The following is a 20,056-nucleotide window of genomic DNA, read 5'->3' on the forward strand; positions in this document are numbered from 1 at the left end:
GAGGGATACTGTCTATTTTATTTGGTGATATATCCGCCACACCTGGCTGACTGTATAGCCTAGTGAATAGGTGACATTCAGTAGAGCATGGTTTAAACAACTCACTAGTCAATAAAATTGTTTGTATAAGACTGCCCTGGGTCATGCATATGAGATCATGAAAGGATGCCTATTGAGCATGACACAGGTCTCTGGCTCAAAAGATGATGTAGATGAAAATATCATTAATTGAAATCAAGAATTCAGGAGGCAGAGCAAATTATGCCTGGAGAAGCGAGAATGTAAGCAGATAAAGTTTACAATTTGACATACTGAGTGGGAGCACCTATGGGGTATGTAGATATTTATGTCCAGTAGGTAGGTGAAAAAGTGGACCTGGGAATAGATCTTAATTACAGATTTCAATTAAGAGGTCTTCAGTGGAGAAGTGGTAGATGAAGACTTAAACACAGAGGAAATCTTGCAGGGAAACTATGCAGAGAAAGCAGCAGAGTCATCGAGAATGAAAATGGAAGGAAAAGAGAAACTTAGTTGTACTGATTCTACCAAAATTTATCGTGGAGGAAGGTAATATAATCTAGTATCTTGAGGAAGATGATACCACTACTTTCCAAATATAGGTAGTGTTCAAGAACATTAATGGATTTACTTGTTTATATTTTTGAGAAGATAGAGAACTTCTAAAAAAGAATGACTTCCTGAATAACAAATGAATTTTTCATTGTCAATGGAAAAATATAAACTTTATATCTTATATATGAAGAAATACTCCAATAGTGATACTTCTCATATCCTGCACCCACAGTCAGCTTGGGAAATCGGAGCACTGCTAAGGGGTGGAACTCCTTTTTAAAGCATAGCATTTGCTTATATATATATATATATATATATACATATAACATCCACATATAGTCAGGCAATATGTTTTAAATTCATCTCTAGGTTATTTATTTTTAGGTTATTTCATGTTATCTGATACATGTTCCCTTTAAAATTTAACTTCACATTAATGTAAAAGCATTATCACTCAATAATTCAAGCATCACAATTTTGATGGCTTTTCTAATTACCTCAGTTTGACTATTTCATAATTAATATACTTGAAATATCAAAATTGATGAGTAATTTTTACACCCAGTTTAAATTAAATTAGAATAATCCGTAAGCTTTTATTCCAATGTGTAGGAATTAAGATCTCAATTATAGGACTCCTTCAAGATACACAGTTCAGATGGAATTACGCTTACTATATGGTTGAACATAATGTTCATCAAAAGTAGGTGTGAAGGAATTCATTATATAGAGTGACAGTAGGAAAGAATTGTTCATCATTCTGCTCACTCAACCATGCCAGCACACCTGTCACTAATTTTGAAACCATTTATGAAAACCTCCCAACATCAGTGTTGAAACAGCATCGTTAGTCAAGTATACTTACTCAAAAATAAATGTTAAAAAGATGAAGATAGTCAGCCATGGTCAATTTTTAAAAACTTGAATTGTATTTTTCAAGTGTCTGTTTGCTAGTTCAGCCTAATTTTCTTAAGTCAGTGGTGAATAATCTCAAGACCGTGCTTAGAAAATTTTGGGTAACTGATATCTAGGATAAATATAGTTATTTTTAAAGTACATGGCCTGAGCCCTGACTGGTATGGCTCAGTGGGTTGGGCATAGTTCACAAACCAAAAGGTCACCAGTTTCATTACCCATCAGAGCACATACCTGGGTTGCAGGCCAGGAGAGGCCAGCCACTGGTTGGGGGCATGCAGGAGGCAATCCATCAGTGTTTTTCTCTCACAGTGGTGTTTCCCTCCTTCTCTTTCTCCTCCCTTCCCCTCTTTCTAAAAGTAAATAAATTTTAAAAATAAATAAAGTACTTGGCCTGAATTTTGTAAATTTAGGTTTATATAGCCATTTGTGACAATGTATCCAACCATAATTTTAACACAAATTGTAGCCTAACCTTGTGTTGGGGGGGAGGGGGTGGACTGGTATCTATGGAAATGAAAAGGAAGTCAGTTTGTTTCTCTTAATTTATCTCTTAAAGTGGCATGCATTATTTTTATTTAATTTGAACGAAAATCTTAGCCAAAACAGCATTAATACCCGTGAATGTTTTGTGCATTAATCAATTATATATAATTATGTGGACAACATAAAATAAATATACAGATTTATTATCAGACTATAGTCATTAACTGCCAGAAACTAATTAATCCCTTATAAAGCCCCTGTATGTATCACAGATTTGATTACAGTGTAGATAAATAATGTACCTTGTGCTGCCCAACATGATACTCTAGATAACCATTATGTAGATATTAGCCTTAATCTCTGATACTGCTCTGTTAATAGGATCTTTCTGTAATAGCTAATGATTAACTGCTCTAAAAAATTCTTATCAACCTCTACTATGCTTTTCAAAGTTTAACTTTTAAAATATTTGTTCTGAGTTTTTATTACAACTAATATTTGTTTTGAATTTTGATTATAGCTGTGATGTTTTATAGCTAAAGATTCTAACATAATTATCATGTTTAGAGTCTTGCTTTGAGGGAATTCACCAAATGTTAGAATGTAAGTGTGTTGGCACACCTCAGATTTCCCATCTTCAGGAGGATATTTGATTCAAGCTCTTTTGATCTACAGCAATCTGAGAACTAAAGAATATATATATAGATCTGGGTTGGGAACCCTAATTTTATTTTGTATTTTACTTTAAGGCAACAGTTAACAAAGGTTTATTGCTTATAAAATCACGTGACTATGTTTGTGTGTAAATATTGCTACAGGGAGAGTTTATTAACTTAATAACCTGTTCTTCAAAGACTTTAACAAATCTCTGGGTAACAACTGTAGCGCTGTGATTTTTGTTTCTCAAGTCAGAAACAAACTCAGTCTAGCTTCTCTGTAATTTCAAATATTATCATGGTTCCTGGACTAAAACATACCTTTCTTCATTACCTGTCTTAGTGAGTTTGTGAGCATCTTTGCAAAGACCCACCTTTTGTGTTGGCATTTTAATAATTTATATGACCAAGAAGTGGAAGAGACTGTACGGAATACTCCTGACTACATGAAAGGAATTACTTCCTGAGTGTTATTATATATCCAAGTGTGTGTGTGTGGTGATGGCATCATAAGTCACTTCTCATTATCCCAGGTAATAAGCACATTTACTTTGAGTGCAGGCAATTTTTTCTTAGCAGGAAAGCACTCTAAATGGGATCTCTGGTTCTCTGAGATCTTGTATGAATTTCCCTGGAAACGCTTAGCAATGTACTTCGTTCTGGAACAATTACTGTCAATGGGAGAGGAGAAGCTTTTAGAAGGTAGAGATGTTTTCCAGCAGTTTATATGTGAAATATATTGCTCTCACTCACCCCATCAATACCAATAGAGCAAAGGACAAATCCAGAGCAGTAACTTAAGTAAAAATGCTTCTGTTATATAGGCTACAGAGAAATCTAGTAACAATCTTATAGAAAGTTCAGGCAAATTGATGCCTGAATAATCCATGTGTTTACTATTTTGCATGGATAAGCTTATCTGAGGCCTGTGCATGTTTCTTTACTTTAACAAAAGTGGATCACTAGCACCCTGACCACCTCAATAACGAACTAAAAATGTAATTTGATATTGATGCAACAATGTCTTGCAAACTCCAATTGCTCTGACAATGTAAGGTGAAAGGCAAACAGGAGAAAAGGATCTAAATTCTTAAATCTAGCAGTAAGTTTTATCATTTTGATCATCTTTATAGACAGAGTGAAGTTAATGAAAATATACAGCATATTTAATAGATGGTAGAGGATATAAAGTCCAGGAAAGAGTAGAGTCCTTGGGAGGTACAGTCAGACAATGTAACATTTTCCATGCCCATTTTTTTGAAACCTACTTTCAGAAAGTTGAGTGGAATCAAGTAAATCTCATTTTTAAAAAGTGTCTGTATGAGATACTTGATTAAGGATTTCTTAGGTATCTGCAGTGAGTTAGGAATACAATCTAAGTGACCCAAGTAGCTGATCAGGTTCAGCAAACTTAAGTTTTTCTCTGTCCAGTTTCTGTGGGTAGAGTACAAAGGAATATAGATCCCCTTCTCAAATAGTGTGTTAATGGGCCAGGCAGGAGTAGACAATGTTTGCTTTTGCAAACCATTCTTGCCCTCATCTTTAAGTAATCACCCATCCAATTATAAAGCCATTTAAAAAGTAACAAAATACATAATTGATACAGCAGGATATATTTTTAAGTTTTAAAAATTAAGATAAGTTGGTTTATAGAATTATATAAGCTTCATGTGTGCAACATTACAGATTAACAGCTGTATGCACTACAGCATGCTCAGCACCTAAAGTTTAGCTTCCATTTGTCGTCATACAATTAAGCACCTTAACTGGTTTTGCCCTCCCTCCACATCCTTTCCCTCTGGTAACCACAAATCTGTTGTGTGCCTCTATAAGTCTGTTTTTTTTTTTTTTTCTTTTCTTTTTGTTTTTTATAGTTCACATATGAGTGAGTGAAATCACATGTATTTCTTTTTCTATCTGACTTATTTTACTTAGCATAATACCCTTATGACCCAAGAAATGAAAACAACCTAATTGTCCATCAGTGAATGAATGGGTAAAGAAGATGTGCTATCTCTATGTGTGTATATGTGTGTACACACATAGAGAGTTGAATACTACTTAGCCATAAAAAGGTGAAATCTTGCCATTCATTTGTAACAACACGGATGGCCCTTGAAGGATATATTTATTGATAAGGCCAGAGCCTAATTATATAAGTCACCATAAGTATTTATTTAAACTGTTGTATATTTTTAATCAAAGACATCTAAATCAAAATAACTCTGTAGTATCTACAACTCTGTATTATCTAGTGCACTGCTAGTGGTTGTTCAATCATTTTTATGGAATTTTTAAAAGAAAATTCGAAATATGTCTTATTAAAGCTGGGATAGGATTTCTTCTGTTTAATGAGTAAAATTTCATTGCCTAGATATGCAGTATTGTAACATCTTAATGTTATCCTCTTTTGAAAATAATCATCATAGCAACCCAAGGGGCAGGCCATTTCTTTGAAACTTTGGGAGCTAATGATTATTAAAAGTTGCTTACAGAGATAAAATGTGACTCCAGGGGATATTTATTTTTTTATGTCATTAAAATCTATGCTTTTTTGAAACCAACATTAGTGCTCATTCAAGATAAAGCATGAATTAACTTTATATTAAACTTCTTCTCAAAAGACAATACAGACTAAATTTTATTGGAATTTTCATATGTTGTATTTCTCAACATGTAGTGGACTGCCAAGAACTTAATGCAAATCTTTGTTTAAGTACAAATGACTTCCTATAAGGCCTGTTTTGGTTATTAATGGAATTAATTATCTGCCTGCTCAATGTGGATCCTGGGGTTTGGAATAATAGCTAATAATGAAAGGCCGAGTTAGATTTTAAATATAGTATGTTTATGTTTGATAATACAAATTAATTCTATTATACAAAAAAAAGCAGTGAGAAAATATTGTGGAGAATATGCTTTGTCCCTTTTTTCTCATCATTAAGAAACTCTTCTCCTGGTATATTTCAGAAGAGCCACCAATTTTCCCAAAGTATTGGGTTGGCCAGAAAGTTTGTTTGTTTCCATAAGATGGTTCTAGTAATGCTTAGTTGTCTTGAACTTCATTTGGAACAATTTTGTTAGATTGTATTGTGACAGCTGTCATATCAGGATGTATTTAAAGAAAACATCAAAATTGGTGACTTTTGTGTAGCCACTTTAATATTGAAGATGCAAGGAAATAAGCAACATTTTTGGTATATTATGCTTCATTATTTCAAGAAAGGTAAAAATGCAACTGAAACGCAAAAAAAGATTTGTGCAGTGGATGGAGAAGGTGCTGTGACTGACTGAACGTGTCAAAAGTGGTTTGTGAAGAAGTTTCATGCTGGAGATTTCTCGCTGAACTGTGCTCCATGGTCAGGTAGATCAGTTGAGGTTGATAGCAATCACATCGAGACATTAATTGAGAACAATCAATGTTAAACCATGTGGGAGACAGCCGACGTACTCAAAATATCCAAAATATATAAAGTTATTGGTGAAAATGAAAAATGTGTCTTTTAGTTTATAAAAAAAACTAAATGGACTTTTTGGCCAACCCAATAGAAACGCAAATCTTATTATGTTGCTCAAGTTATTTTCCGTCAAGAAACTGGGACGGGACATGAGCGGTGGAATTATTTGAGGCCAGCCCCTTTCTCTCAAAATTGCTTTGAAATATAGAATACCCTTCTTTCTTTCAGAGTTTGAATGAGTACATGTCTTGACAGAAAGAATACCTCAGAGCCCAGTGGTTTTCACAATGCTTTATAGTGACTTTATGAGCATAGAGCAGAGCTGCTGGCCTGGGTAAAGGGGAAGGAGGCAATGTGGAATCATCATATGCCCTCGTCCCATAACGTCAGGAAGACTTGGAGACATTTCCCCAGGAAGCCTTACAGTTCCGTGGAGAGTAGTTTAAAATCTCCTTTGTAGAAAATAGAAGTTGTATGTGTGAAAATAATCCATGTAAACAGATTCATCTATCAATCTTTTGATAAGCTTTACCTGTTTAATGAGCTTATACTGAATAAATATATATGACACATCTGTATTTTATTATGGATGAATATATATTAAATATGGATATCATATATAAATATATATTATAATAAAGTACGAATGAATATGTTACATATATGATAATCTGTCTCTAGATAGGAGGGATATTTGTACTCCTAGATGTGAGACCATTTTATTGTATCTTTATAAAAGATTTTGGCATGAGGTGTATCCATTATTGGCTTGATCATTCTCCACTCACCCTGTCATTGTAACGTGCATTTAAAAGACAGTTGGTAGCAGATCCTAAGATTCAAACAGTTGCTGTAGCATTAATATTGCTTTATTTTTAATTCTTGTCCATAGTGCACTGTAATTAGTATGATTGCTTATTCTACACCTACTTATTATGGTACATATTTATAGCAACAAAAAATTCCTAGAAGTATCATTTTTAATATTTTAGATTATTAAACTCCTTTACTATTTACAATATAAAATTTTATAATAGTACAAAAAAAACACACATGTATTTTTATGTCTTTAGAAAAACTTACTGGGCACTACACACTATTTTCTTTTCTAGAGAACCACCATATAAAACCCATTGTCTTCAGGTATATTTTACTAGCAAAGAGTAACTTACAGCATTAAAAAAAAATCTAGAATTTGCAGACTTCCCAATCCAAATAGTAGAGCCAGTGATACCAATATAATTTGCTTCCATCTGAGTTCCTTCCTTAGTGCAGTATTTCCAAAGAAAAGTGTTATTCTAAAGTTATGTGCCCTCCCAGCGATTTCTAAGGTTTAAATGACAAAAGGGAATTACATTCAAACATTTCAGTTCATACACCACTTTAGGTCAGTTCATGTTTTATTTTACAAGGTAGTACTGGAAAAATTCATTTGTATTTTCAGTTCAATTTACAATGAGTAATTTTGCTGTTTATTTCATAATCTTACTTACCTAGAAATGAAAAGATGAAAAGCTCATAGATCATGTGCATAAGGTCAGCTGAGTGTAATTATCAGGGTTGAATAGATCAGTTGAGCTGAAAGGATAAGAAGAACAAGAGCAAAATCCTAACTGCATAAATCTGATAGTCATCGCAATACTCTCACTGCATGAAAGATTAGAATATTTTTTAATATGATAATACTACTGGGCCCATAAAACAAACTTATTTCATGTTTCCTCTTTTTCTAGTACTTGATACCATAAAAATGTATCTGAAAAGTCACTAGTTTTCCTAAACATGCACTCTAAATTTAAGACAAAAATACTCCTAAGAATTTGCTAGACATATTTATAATTATTCTTATTTAAAAAAAAAAAAAAGAAAGAAGAAAAGATGAATGCAGTAGGCAAGTGAAGTCATATATGAGGTCTGCCCAGAAGGTATTCAGCTATGTAATGTGAAAAACAGACATTTATTGAAGGAGATACAAGATACAAGAAACATTGTACATAGGACAATGACACCCCAGTCCCCTTCAAAGCAGGCACCTTGGGGATTCACAAAGTTCTCCCAGTTACAATCAGCTGCCCCATCATATTTTCCTGAATCTCATCGATGGTCTGAAATCTCTTACTTTGCAAAGGTGATTTTAGTTTTGGGAAAAGCCAGAAGTAGCAGAGTGCTAAATCAAATCTGGGCTGTAGTGGGGCTGAGTGACCTGGGTGATGTGATGTTTAGCCAAAAAACTCTTCATGAGAAGTGGTGCATGAGTGGTTGCTTTGCGGTGGTGAAGCTGCCAGTTACTCATAGCAGTGACCTTCTAAATCATCTTAATAGTTTCCTCAGAGGAATGTTCAAGCTTAATGCAAAATTTGATGCAGATTCATTGCTCTACTCACTCGGTCACTTTAAATATAATGGCCACACAGTATACATGCTCACTTAACATTGTCTACTGCCCCCACTGACTGGTACAGTGAAGTCATCATTGTTCACACAGAAAGATTCCAGTCCACTATCCCTGACCACCAGGTTACATCGATGTAGCACAAACCATTCTTGTTATTTTAACAATGGTTGGACTTTTTCCAAACAGACCTTGTATGTTGTATATATTTTGCACTCTGTAAACTCACAGCTGAAGAGGAAACATTCAGTTTGTTTTACTATTGAAAATTTATACAATTTTATGCAAATTTCAATTTCCATGTCATTACACACTTGACATGGTTAGAAGTTTTGAAGCAAAGTTTGTAGACAGTAGTGAGCGGAATTTAGGAAAGGAGAAACAGACTTCAGGGCTTGGGTTATTCAAGTCTTTGTCAGGCTGTTGTGTGTGTACTGGGCCTATTGTGGAGCTGGCATGCAATACATTTTGCTCTAATCATAAAATACAAAGAGAGTGAGAGGGGGAAAGGCAGGCAGCAATGCAGGGAAGGAAAGAGAAAAATTGGGAGAAAGAGAAACTAGGGGAGAGAGAGCACTTTAAGAGCAAGAGCTGACTGCAAAAAAGACTTCAAGAAAGCCAACTTTTACAAATGTGTTCTTGCAAATTATAGTTTCCCTTCATGTAATATTTTAAGCGTGATTAGTTCTTTAAAAAATTTTTAACGTAACATTCACCCTCCCAACAACTTCTAAGCATACAGTACAATATTGCCAACCACGTGCACATTGTTGCCCAACAGACTCCCCAGAACTACCCCTATCTCACATACTGAAAATATACCCAGTGAACAACTCTCTACCTTCCCCAACCTCAGCCCCTTACAACCACCTTTCTAGTTTCTGTTTTTGCGTTTGGCTACTTTAGATACCTCATATAAGTAGAATGATGCAATCTTTGTTGTTGTTGTTTTTGTTGGCTTATTTCACTTAGCATTATGTCCCCAAGGTTCATCCTTGTAGGATATGACGAGATTTCCCTCTTTCCTTAAGGCTGGATAATATCTCATTGTATTTATAACATATTTTTATTCATCTTTCAAAGGACATTTAGTTTGCTTCCACCTCTTGGTTATTGTGAACAACTCCCTTCATATAATTTTATATTCAGTTTGAAACTGTAAATTGCTCCATCTCCAATGTCTCACATTGTTGCTTTGCTTTCCTTTTCTTTGTCTTTTTTTTTTCTAGTTTTTAGCAAAGTTGTTGAAAATGTGCATATGTTCTGACTAGTGCAGTTTTTTCTTATTTAATGCAGATGTGTAAATAACAATAAGATAGTCCTGTTCAAGGTAAAATAGCATAGGGATTTGGTAAATAATGGAATGTTGTCATTGCAGGACAAGTCTGCTCCAGCTGACAAACAGTGTAAACCGGAGGCGGCCCAGGCCACTTACTCAACCTCAGCAGTTTCAGGCTCCCAGGAGGTGTTGTACATCAACGGAAATGGGACCTACAGTTACCATAGTTACAGAGGGCTAGGAGGAGGACTGCTGAATCTGAATGATGCTTCCAGTAGTGGTGAGTCTATATTATATATTGTGTGTTTTGTGTCCATTTGGGGATAGTCAAGTCTCTAAACCTGAGTGAAGAAAATGAATATACTGTTATAAGCAATATTCAGTGCCAATCTGCTGAAAACATGGCTGTTTAATACATAACATCCATTTCCCTACAAGGATATCTCCCTATTCTGTTGCTGTTTCTGGAAGTAGCAGCACTATTATGGAACTGAACGATTGCTGTTTTATACTAAAAAAATTCTCAACTAGAGAAATAACTTTTTTTTTTTTTTTTTTACAAAATACTTATACATTTTTCCCCTAAAGCTGTAATGTACTATTCTTCAAGAATAATGACACATTTTCTTGATGTTTAAAGTTTTTAATTTGGAAAATTGGAGACACGGGAACTTAATGACTTGATGAAACATACATACACAGTTCTTGTACTTAAAAACATCCAAACTGAAACCATACGTAGAAACAACCCATGGCTCTCCAGCCAATAGTTATTGATCATAATGGCACACTTGCCAGCAATGGGCACAGTGTACTGGAGCCAGCTCATACTGGCTCATGCTTGGTCAACTTTTAGAAATTTCTTAAGCTTATATGTAGAAGCAATTCCAAAAATGTAATACAAAGCCACACATATATTAGGAATAAATACAAGGGTGAGTTTCTTATAACTGGGTCATATGAAAAGCTTTCCTAAGCTATACTTAAAATCCAGGGAAAATGAGTTTCATTTTATACACACACACACACCTTTTATGACAAATCACACGATAAGCAAAGTAAAAAAATAAATGATGAAATGTAAAAATTATTAGCTACTACAAAGGATTAATAGGCGAAGACTTGAGGATCTTCTAAAAATACCCCAAACTATACAGTGTTTTTTATAAATTCAAAAGGGATTATCAATAAAAATGTCCATTAATAGATGACTAGTTGACTCAATTAAAGTGTATCCAAACAGGAGAGTAACATGTAGCTATAGAAAGTAATATAAATATCTTTACATACTCCAGGTGAAGAAAAGTACTTACAGTATGCTAATGTTCACTAAAGAAGGATTTATATAATTTTTAAAAATTTTACATAGAGGCAGAAATGGGGGAGAACAGTATGGGGAAAGAAATATAAGCCAGAATTCTCTGCTTATAGTTGGTTATTTATACTTTGTTTTATAAATTTAACTTTGGAACAATTTACATATTTTTTTAAGTATATTTTATTGATTATATTGTTACAATAGTTCCAATTTTTTCCCCTTTGCTCCCCTCCGCCCAGGACCCCACTTCCCCAACAATCCCCTCCCCAAGTCCATGCCCATGGCTCACCCTTTCATATATTCTTCTTTTTTAAAAAAAAATAATTAATTAATTAGTTAAATATTTTAACAATAAAAAAATAACAATCCCTCCCTCTCAGACTTAAGACCCTTTACAATCTTATAAAGGACAATGGACGAAGGTCTCGAGCTCCTCTAGCTGCTTCAAGCTGGACATGGTCGTCGTCCTACCTACCCTTGGGTCAAGAAATCCCTAATAAGAGTGGGGATGTGGAGGGGAGGGTGGCCTTCCTACAAGGGGAAGGATCGTGCAGACTCCAGGTTGGTTGGCTTTCTCTGGACAACGACATGCTTGGTTTAACAGGCTGGCATCCTTGTTGTATTCTGGGGGCAACAGGGTTAAAGGACATCATTCAATCCGTAACCACTAGATGACAAAAGACAGGTATTAATTTTTCAATGTCCCACATTAGGGAAAAGAAGGGTTTCTTTGGAGGAAGGTATGCCAGGTACATCTCACCTGTCCAAAACCCTTTTGCCCATTATACTTAGTTTGGACTGAGGGAAATATTTTAGGTTTCCCCCCTCTCAGGCCTCTGGGCTCTTTCTGTCCAAGCCATTAGGATAGAAAAGAGAAACTAGTTTTAAAGTGAAGCCCACAGACCACCCCGTTCTTCACCAACCTAGCCACTTAGTTCAGCCAAACCATTGAGTCTCAGGAGGCAGCAATGCAGACAGAATTAAGTGAGGCCTATACGTACAGACAATCACTCAGGTAATGAGATCGTAGGCTTATGCCCTTTGAAAACAGAAAACACATGTTAATTTATGTAACATAACCCACACACAAGTTTATAGATCTGTAGGACTGTCTTATCGGAAAGACATCCAGTTGCAAGGCATTTGACATTCTTCTTGCCTGTAAATTAAACATCTTTGATAATGCCACAGACATAGTTTAACTTTCAAATGAAAACAAATTTTAAATGAAAAGAAACTTTAAAGACGGTTAGCTGTACTACTTTATAGTCTACCACTGGGCATTGTGATCTTCCTTGAATCTTGATTTTTCTCCCTAAGATTACCCTCCTTGTCATTAAAGGGACTGCATTAAGTTCATTTTTAATTTATCCTATTCATTTGCATAAACACAACAAGAGCAGCAAATGATCACTTATGATCTTTAGTTCTGCTTTGCTGGAACTTACGCAAGGAACATTTAGGGTGACGTTCAGTCTGCCCTTCAGGGCACAGAAGCTGAGCCACATACCTGGCATTCAGCCTTGCCTGTAAACACCTGTCTTTTCCAGGTCCTCCTGGTTTTCCATTGTGCCTTAAGGTCCCTTCTAGCCATCTTTCAGTAAAACAACCTTCATTCCTTCCCTGGAAAGATTGCTATGGACCGCTCATCCATCCAAGGTACCAGGTCTTTTATCTCATGGACTTTTATTACCTTTGAAAGTCAGTCCCAGTTGCTCAGGGCTTTTTGGTAACAACCAAAGCCCAAGCATGTCTCCTTTAGTCATAACATTCCAGTCAAAGTCTTAGTCAAAAAAATCGTTATTAACAACTGGTCTTATTAGTTTTATGCAAAGAAACTTAGGTCATTACTTACTTCTTTAAAATGCCAAATTCTGGAGAGATCAGATAGGGAGAAAATATATACAGTGTGAAGGAAAAACCTTGTCCTTCTAATATTCACTGAACTTGCATTTCTATTCTTTATATTTTTATTTTTCCCCCCACTAAAAATTTTTCTGTTTGTTTGTTTTTCCATTACAGTTGTCTCACTTTTTTCCCCCTCTTGCTTCTCTGCACCCTGTCCCTCCCTTCTCCCACATTCAGTCTCCACTCAGTTGTCCATGTCCATGGGTCATTTATACATGTTCTTTGACTAGACCCTTCCCCTTCTTACCACTTCTCTCCCTCCCATATCCCCCTTTGTTACTGTTAGTTTATTCCTCGTTTACATACCTCTGGTTCAATTTTGCTCATTTGTTTGTGTTGTTCATTAGTTTCCTGTAACAGGTGATAGCATAAGGTAATTTTCTTTTGCTGCCTGGCTTATTTCGCTAAGCATAATTCTCTCTAGTTCCAATCATGTTGTTGCAAATGGTAGAAGTTCCTTCTTTCTTTCAGTACTTATTCATTGTCATTTTCCCCCTTTGTACTCATGTTCCTCTCTGTCTCTCTCTGTTTCTTCATCTTCTTAAAGCAGACCCTTTAGCATCTCTTGCAATACTGGTTTGGTGGAGATGTATTCTTTTAACCTTCTTTTGTCTTGGAAATTCCTTATTTCACCTTCCATTTTGAATGAGAGCCTTGCTGGGTAGAGTATTCTTGGTTGTAGGCCTTTGTTTTTCATTACTTGGAATATATTTTGCCATTCCCTTCTGGCTTGTAGTGTTTCTGCTGAGAAGTCTGATGATAGCCTTATTGGAGCTCCCTTGTATGTTATTAGTTGTTTCTCTCTTGCTGCTTTTAGGATTCTCTCTTTGTCTTTGAATGTTGGCATTTTAATTATGATGTGTCTTGAAGTGGGCCTGTTGGGGTTCATTTTCATTGGGACCCTCTGTGCTTCCTGGACTTGCATGATTCTTTCTCTCTTCATGTTAGGGAAGTTTTCTGTCATTAGTTTTTCAAAGAGGTTTTCTATCCCTTGCTCTTCTTCTTCTCCTTCTGGAATTCCTATGATACGGATATTATTACGTTTCATGTTGTCCTGCAGCTGTCTTAGAGCCTCTTCAGTCTTGTTCAGCCTTTTTTTCATTTTGTTGCACTGTCTGTGAGTTTTTGTCTACGTTGTCCTCCAGCTCGCTGATCCGATTTTCTGCTTCCTCTAGCCTGTTTTTAATTCCTTCTACTGTGTTCTTCAATTCAGAGATCGTATTCTTCATTTCCTCCTGGCTCTTATTGATAGTTTCCATGTCCTTTTTGATGCTGGTATAATTCTCAGTAAGTTCCTTATAGTTCTTCTGGAGTTCACTATAGTTTTTCTGGAGTTCTTTGTAGTTTCCGCTGAGCTCATTGAGCTTCTCCATAATACATGCTTTCAATTCCATATCTGATAGTTGGCTCCCCTCTATTTCATTTAGCATTCTTTCTGGGGACTCTACCTTTCCTTTTGATGGGGGGTTGTTTCTCTGTCTCCCCATTTTTGTGACTCCTATTGTTTGTTGGTACTTCTTAGAATGATCTGCACTTCCTGGATCTGCCCCTGGTGGCGTCAGATCCTGTACCAGTCTGGGCCTAGGCAGCCTGTTGGAGACTTCCAGGGATCTACAGCCTTTGTCAGTCTTCTTTAGTTGTTAATCTATTCAATCTGTGATTAGCTGTCAGGCTTAAGGACCGTGGGTGTGGCAGCTTAATTCCTGTAGGCAGGGCCTTTGCTTCCCCTCAGGCTGATGCCACTTGGCCGGGAATGGTCGGCCTGCAGTGTGGGGATGAGTCAGCACTGGGACCCAGCCGGCCTCTTCCCCAGCTCTCCCCTCAAAGCCACCACACCAAACTCTCCCCAAGTGTCTCCAGTCCTCTCTGCCTTCCCTCCGCTTGAGCCCAGGGTAAGTGGGGGCCAAAATATTTTTGTATGTGATCCGCTTAAGAGCTCTTTTTCTCCAGCTGTTTCTCTCTGGCTAGCAAGAAACCCTGTGGCTTTTCACTTTTCTCAGCTGGATACTATTTTACTTTCCACTCTGTTGCTGTAGGCTGGGAAGTTCAGCTGGGGGTTTAGACCCTGCCCTTCTCAGGGGGAACCCCCGGCTGCTGAGCTGTTTCTCAGTCCCTTCAGCTGCCACCTGTGTGACGCCAGCCAGCCCTTCCGCGTCTCCGCACTCCCTACCGGTCACGTTGTGATGTGGAGGCCTTTTTTGTCTCTCCGTGGTAATAAGACTTCTCTCCAGCTGGTGTTCGGTTGTTTATTCCAGATGATTTCTCCAAAATTACGTTGTAAATCCAGACTAGTTCTGGGAGGAAGTTAGTGTAGCTTCCACTTACTCCTCCGCCATCTTGTTTCTTTTCCGGAACAATTTACATATTTATATAATTAGGAAAGAAACTGATTTTAAGAATCCCTAATATTAAAGAAAAATGATGCAAATGAACTCTGTCTAATGAGTGGTTGGCAGAGCCCTATAGAGAGGGAGGAACTTTTCCAAGAGATCTCAAAAATCATACTGCATTGCATGCTGGCGTATGATAAAACCTTAAGTTATTTTCAGTAATCCTGTTCTTATTTTGGGACTGTTGTCTGTGTATTGTTGTTTAAAGCATATTTATAATTATGTTGGTATCAGTGAAGCTGGGATTTTCATCAGAGGGGCAGAGTACAGTAGTCCCTCTCTATATAGTGGTTCACTTATTGTGGCCTCACTGTATCACGGGATTTTTAAAAATATTGTATTTAATCATTTATCACTGATTTTTCACTATATCGCGGGACTTTGTGGTACTGTATAGTATTCCCTCACTTATTGTGGGTATTACCTTCTAACCCCCCCTTCCCCGCAATAGGTGAAAATCTGAAAAGTAGGAACCTTACATTTATTTTAGTATTTATATATATTTTAAGGTTTTATAAACCCTTCCCACATATTTATAAACTGTTCCCAGCCCCTTATTAACCTTTCCCACTCCCTTATTAAACTTTTCCACACTTTTATAAACACTACTTATGTTCTTAAACATATTCTACACTCTTAAACCTACGTAACTTTAACAACATACATATACAGTACCACAAAATTCTGCGATATAGCAAAAAATCCGCGATAATTAAATATAATATTTTTTAAAATCCCGCGATAGTGAGGCCGCAACAAGTGAACCACGATATAGAAAGGGACTACTGTACGTATAAGTATATATACTCAACAGAATCCTTACACAGTCTTATAAGATATGTCCTGGAATTTGGCGGAAATTTTTATATCATTAAACTTCATCCTACTTTAAAAAATAATGCCCAGGAACCAGTTCCTTTTTTTCTAACATGGTTAAAATTTATTTTGTGAGGCTCAGGGAGGTTGAGTGACTTGCCCAAAGCCCTTCCTTAATAAAGGGGAGCTCCAGGACTTGAACACAGGTATTCTGACATCAGAGTCTGCATTGTAAACTATTGAGCTAATAATCTGCATAATGGGTGCGAGTACTGAAGTATTATTAAGGGATCATGCTTGGTAAGCACTAATACACTGTCTGTCTTCAGAAACTCACCTACTCTGAATATTTCATATAAATAAATGGATTATACAATAAGTTATCTTTTATGTCTGGCTTCTTTAACTTAGCATAATATTTTCAAGGTTCATCTATGTTATAACATGTATCAATACTTCTTTTTTTTATTGCCAAATAATGTTCTATTTACAGATATGCTATAATTTGTTTAATCATTCATCAATTGATGGGCACTGGGATATTTTTCACTTTTAGGTTACTAGATATAATGCTGTTATAAACATTTTTTTAAATGTGTGTATAACATATATTATATGTTATATATAATCAAAGTTTGTGTATATATTTAGAAGTGGAATTGTTGGTTCATACATGTTTAAAAATTTTTTTTTATTTTTTTTATTTTTGGTTTTTCAATTACAGTTGTCCCCTTTTCCCCCAATTTCTCTCCCCTGCCGAACCCACCCCCTCTCCCGCAATCATATCCCTCCCCGTTGTCCATGTCCATGAGTCATTTATACGGGTTCTTTGACTAAACCCTTCCCTTACTTATCCCCCTTCTCTCCCTCTCCCCTCCCCCCTATTGACTGCTATTCTGCTCTTTGTTCTATTTAGTTCCTTTGTTTGTGTTGTTCCTTAGTCTCCTGTATTAGGTGATATCATATGGTATTTTTCTTTTTTTTGCCTGGCTTATTTCACTAAGCATAATTCTCTCTAGTTCCATCCATGTTGTTGCAAATGGCAGGAGTTCCTTCTTTCTTTCTGCTACATAGTATTCCATTGTGTAAATGTACCACAGTTTTTTGATCCACTCATCTACAGATGGGCCCTTAGGCTGTTTCCAGCACTTAGCTATTGTAAACAGTGCTGCAATGAACATAGGGGTGCATAAATTCTTTTGAATTGGTGTTTCAAGATTCTTCAGGTATAATCCTAGTAGTGGAGTCGCTGGTTCAAAAGGCAGTTCCATTTTTAATCTTTTGAGGTAATTCCATACTGTTCACTCTTTTATCATTGTAAAATATCCCTCTTTATCACTAGTAACTTTTTAAAGTCTATGTTGCCTGATATTAGTTATTTCTGTAACACCAGGAAAAGACAATGGTAACTGGGATTATCGTGGTGGTACTGAAAATGAAGACCAGTGGGCTATGCTTTGGATGGTAGTGACACATAGAAGAGTACAGAGCAAACCAAGGATTGCTCACCTCTACTCAAGAACGACCAAAAAATTTATTGTTGTTCCATAAGTGGCTAAGTAATTTTGGGAGCCCAATACCAAGTGCAAATGTGGACCCTCTTATATAAAAATTAAGTATTTCAAGATGTTGATAACAGAGCATTAAACAAAGCATTGGGTCCTTCTGCACACAGGGTCCTGTGGGTCTGCACACTTTTATCTCCCCACTTTGCTCTATTTATATAGCAAGTTGGAGGAAGCATTGTGTTTTCACAAAAAAGGCAGAGACCTACTTATGGTGTAAAAAAAAAAAAAGATAATATATACGGATAGTATATACAGTTTCTGACTGGATCGTTTTTATGCTGTTGAAGTCCTCACTAAGTTCATTGAGCATCCTTATATAACCAATGGTTGGAACTCTGTATCTGAAAAATTGCTTATCTCTATTTTGTTCATTTCTTCTTCTGGACTTTTGATCTGTTCTTTCATTTGGACCATGTTCCTTTGTCTCCTCATTTTGTCAGTTTCCCTGTGTTGGTTTCTATGTATTATGTAGAGCTGCTTTGACTGGGTCTTGGTAGTGTGGCCTCATGTAGTAGGTGTCCTGCGGGGTCCAGTGGCACAGCCTCCCCTATCGCCCAAGGAGGGTACGCAAGATGTGCACTTTATGTGGGCTGAGTACACCCTCCTTTTGTAGTTGAGCCTTGATTGCTGTTGGCAGATCAATGGGAGAGATTTACCCAGGTCAGTCAGCTGCAAGGATTGGCTGTGACCACTGACCACCAACGTCCACCCTCCGTGAAGTATCAGCTGTGCAGGGGCAGGGTGGTGGTGCTCCAATCTGTTCTGTATCTATCCACTGGGTGGGCTGGCCCTGGGGTTTCCCGGGTGGTGCAGGTCAAAGTCAGCCCTCATCTGTGTTCTGACTGGGGCCACCCTGCCTGAGGTATAAAGCAATCTGAGATGGCTGTTACTTGTACTGGGCTTGGAGATTCCCAGGTGAAGCCAACCTGCGAATCTAGGCTGGTTGCTGCTAGTGCCAGGCCTGGGGCCACTTAGCGAGAGGTATGGGGGCTGGGCCTTACTGAGGCTTACTGTTGCTTGTCTGAGAGCATTTAGGAAGTTGTGAAGCATGAGCCAAGACCAGCCATTCATATGGAAAAGAAGCTTGGGTGGGCTGGTAAATTGGGTGGGGTGGAGTCTCTGGGGATCTCCAAAGCAGGTCAAACAGTGTCAGCCAGGTAGATGGAGTCTCAGATATGGCACCAAGCTTACTGGCTCTGTGTAGTGAGGGTTTAGAAAAGGTACAATGGCCTCTGCTCTCCTTGATTCCAGACTCAAGTTTCTCCCTGTATGCCACTGTTGCCTTTCAAGCTGCTGCCCTGGTGCTAGAGCTCAGAGAGAGTCTGAGCAGGTGAATCTGTGTGTGGGTTCTTTAACATGAAATGCTTGGGGCTCCAGAAGTTTCTTCTACTGACTCAATCCCCACTGCTTTTTTCAGCCAGAAGTTGTTGGGGCTTTTCTTCCTGCACTGGAACCCTGGGCTGGGGGGTCCTGGTGTGGGCCTGGGTCTCCTCACTCTGGAGACATCCCTCCTGAATTTTTATCCACCTCACATGGGTTAGAGACCAGCCTGTTCCGCATCTGCACCCCTCCTACCATTCTGGATGGATGTGGTTTCTTTAATTCCGTAGTTGTCAGACTTCCATTCAATTTGATTTCTGATGGTTCTGAGTGATGGTTTTTCTATATTTTAGTTGTAATCTTGATGTGGTTGTGCAAAGAGGTGAGCCATGTCTCTCTACGCTGCCATCTTGACCAGAAGTCCAACCCATTATTTACAGAGAGAAACCAAAGTAATCTTTCAGAAAATGAAAATGTGATCATATCACTTCATTATTTAAAACCCTTCTGTGGGCTTTCATTATCCAGCCTTTCATGCCTCAGTGTCAACACCTACCTGAAGTTTTATTTGACTCACTTTCATTTGCCCCCACACCCCTAATTTATTGCTTATCTCTTAAATCCTGAACTCCAAGTCTAGATCAAGTATCATCATAACTCTCATAGCATCCTGGGTTGTCATCTGAAGCATGTACCACAGTGTGCTCATGTGCATACACACACATAATCATATAATTCAGTGGTGCTCAAATGTCACATAAGACATCTGGTATAATTTCCAGGTATGCAGCTATATAAGTTGTTAGAAATAAGGTTTTACAAATTTTCAGTTTGAATGTAAATACTATGATATTATGGTGAGGTTCATTTTGTAAGTCTTCCCCCCCACCCCCCCAAAAATCCCTCACTATCATAGATAAAGTCTAAATGGACTTGAAAACAATGTAATGGAACCTCTTTATTTAAAAAAAAATAAA

General features: G+C 37.2%; 1 protein-coding gene across 2 annotated transcripts in view; it reads left to right on the forward strand.

Moving 5' to 3' along the window:
- NOL4 (nucleolar protein 4) overlaps window positions 1–20,056 on the forward strand; it is a 287,019-nt gene that overhangs the window by 242,762 nt on the left and 24,201 nt on the right. For both annotated transcript variants that reach the window (XM_090285116.1, XM_090285117.1), the window contains one exon: window positions 9,859–10,039. In XM_090285116.1, coding sequence (XP_090141242.1) covers window positions 9,859–10,039 — 181 coding nt within the window. The remainder of the gene's footprint in view (window positions 1–9,858; window positions 10,040–20,056) is intronic.

Source organism: Furipterus horrens, unplaced genomic scaffold, assembly GCF_987537825.1.
Source record: "Furipterus horrens unplaced genomic scaffold, mFurHor1.1.pri manual_scaffold_8, whole genome shotgun sequence".
Classification (NCBI taxonomy): Eukaryota; Metazoa; Chordata; class Mammalia; order Chiroptera; family Furipteridae; genus Furipterus; species Furipterus horrens.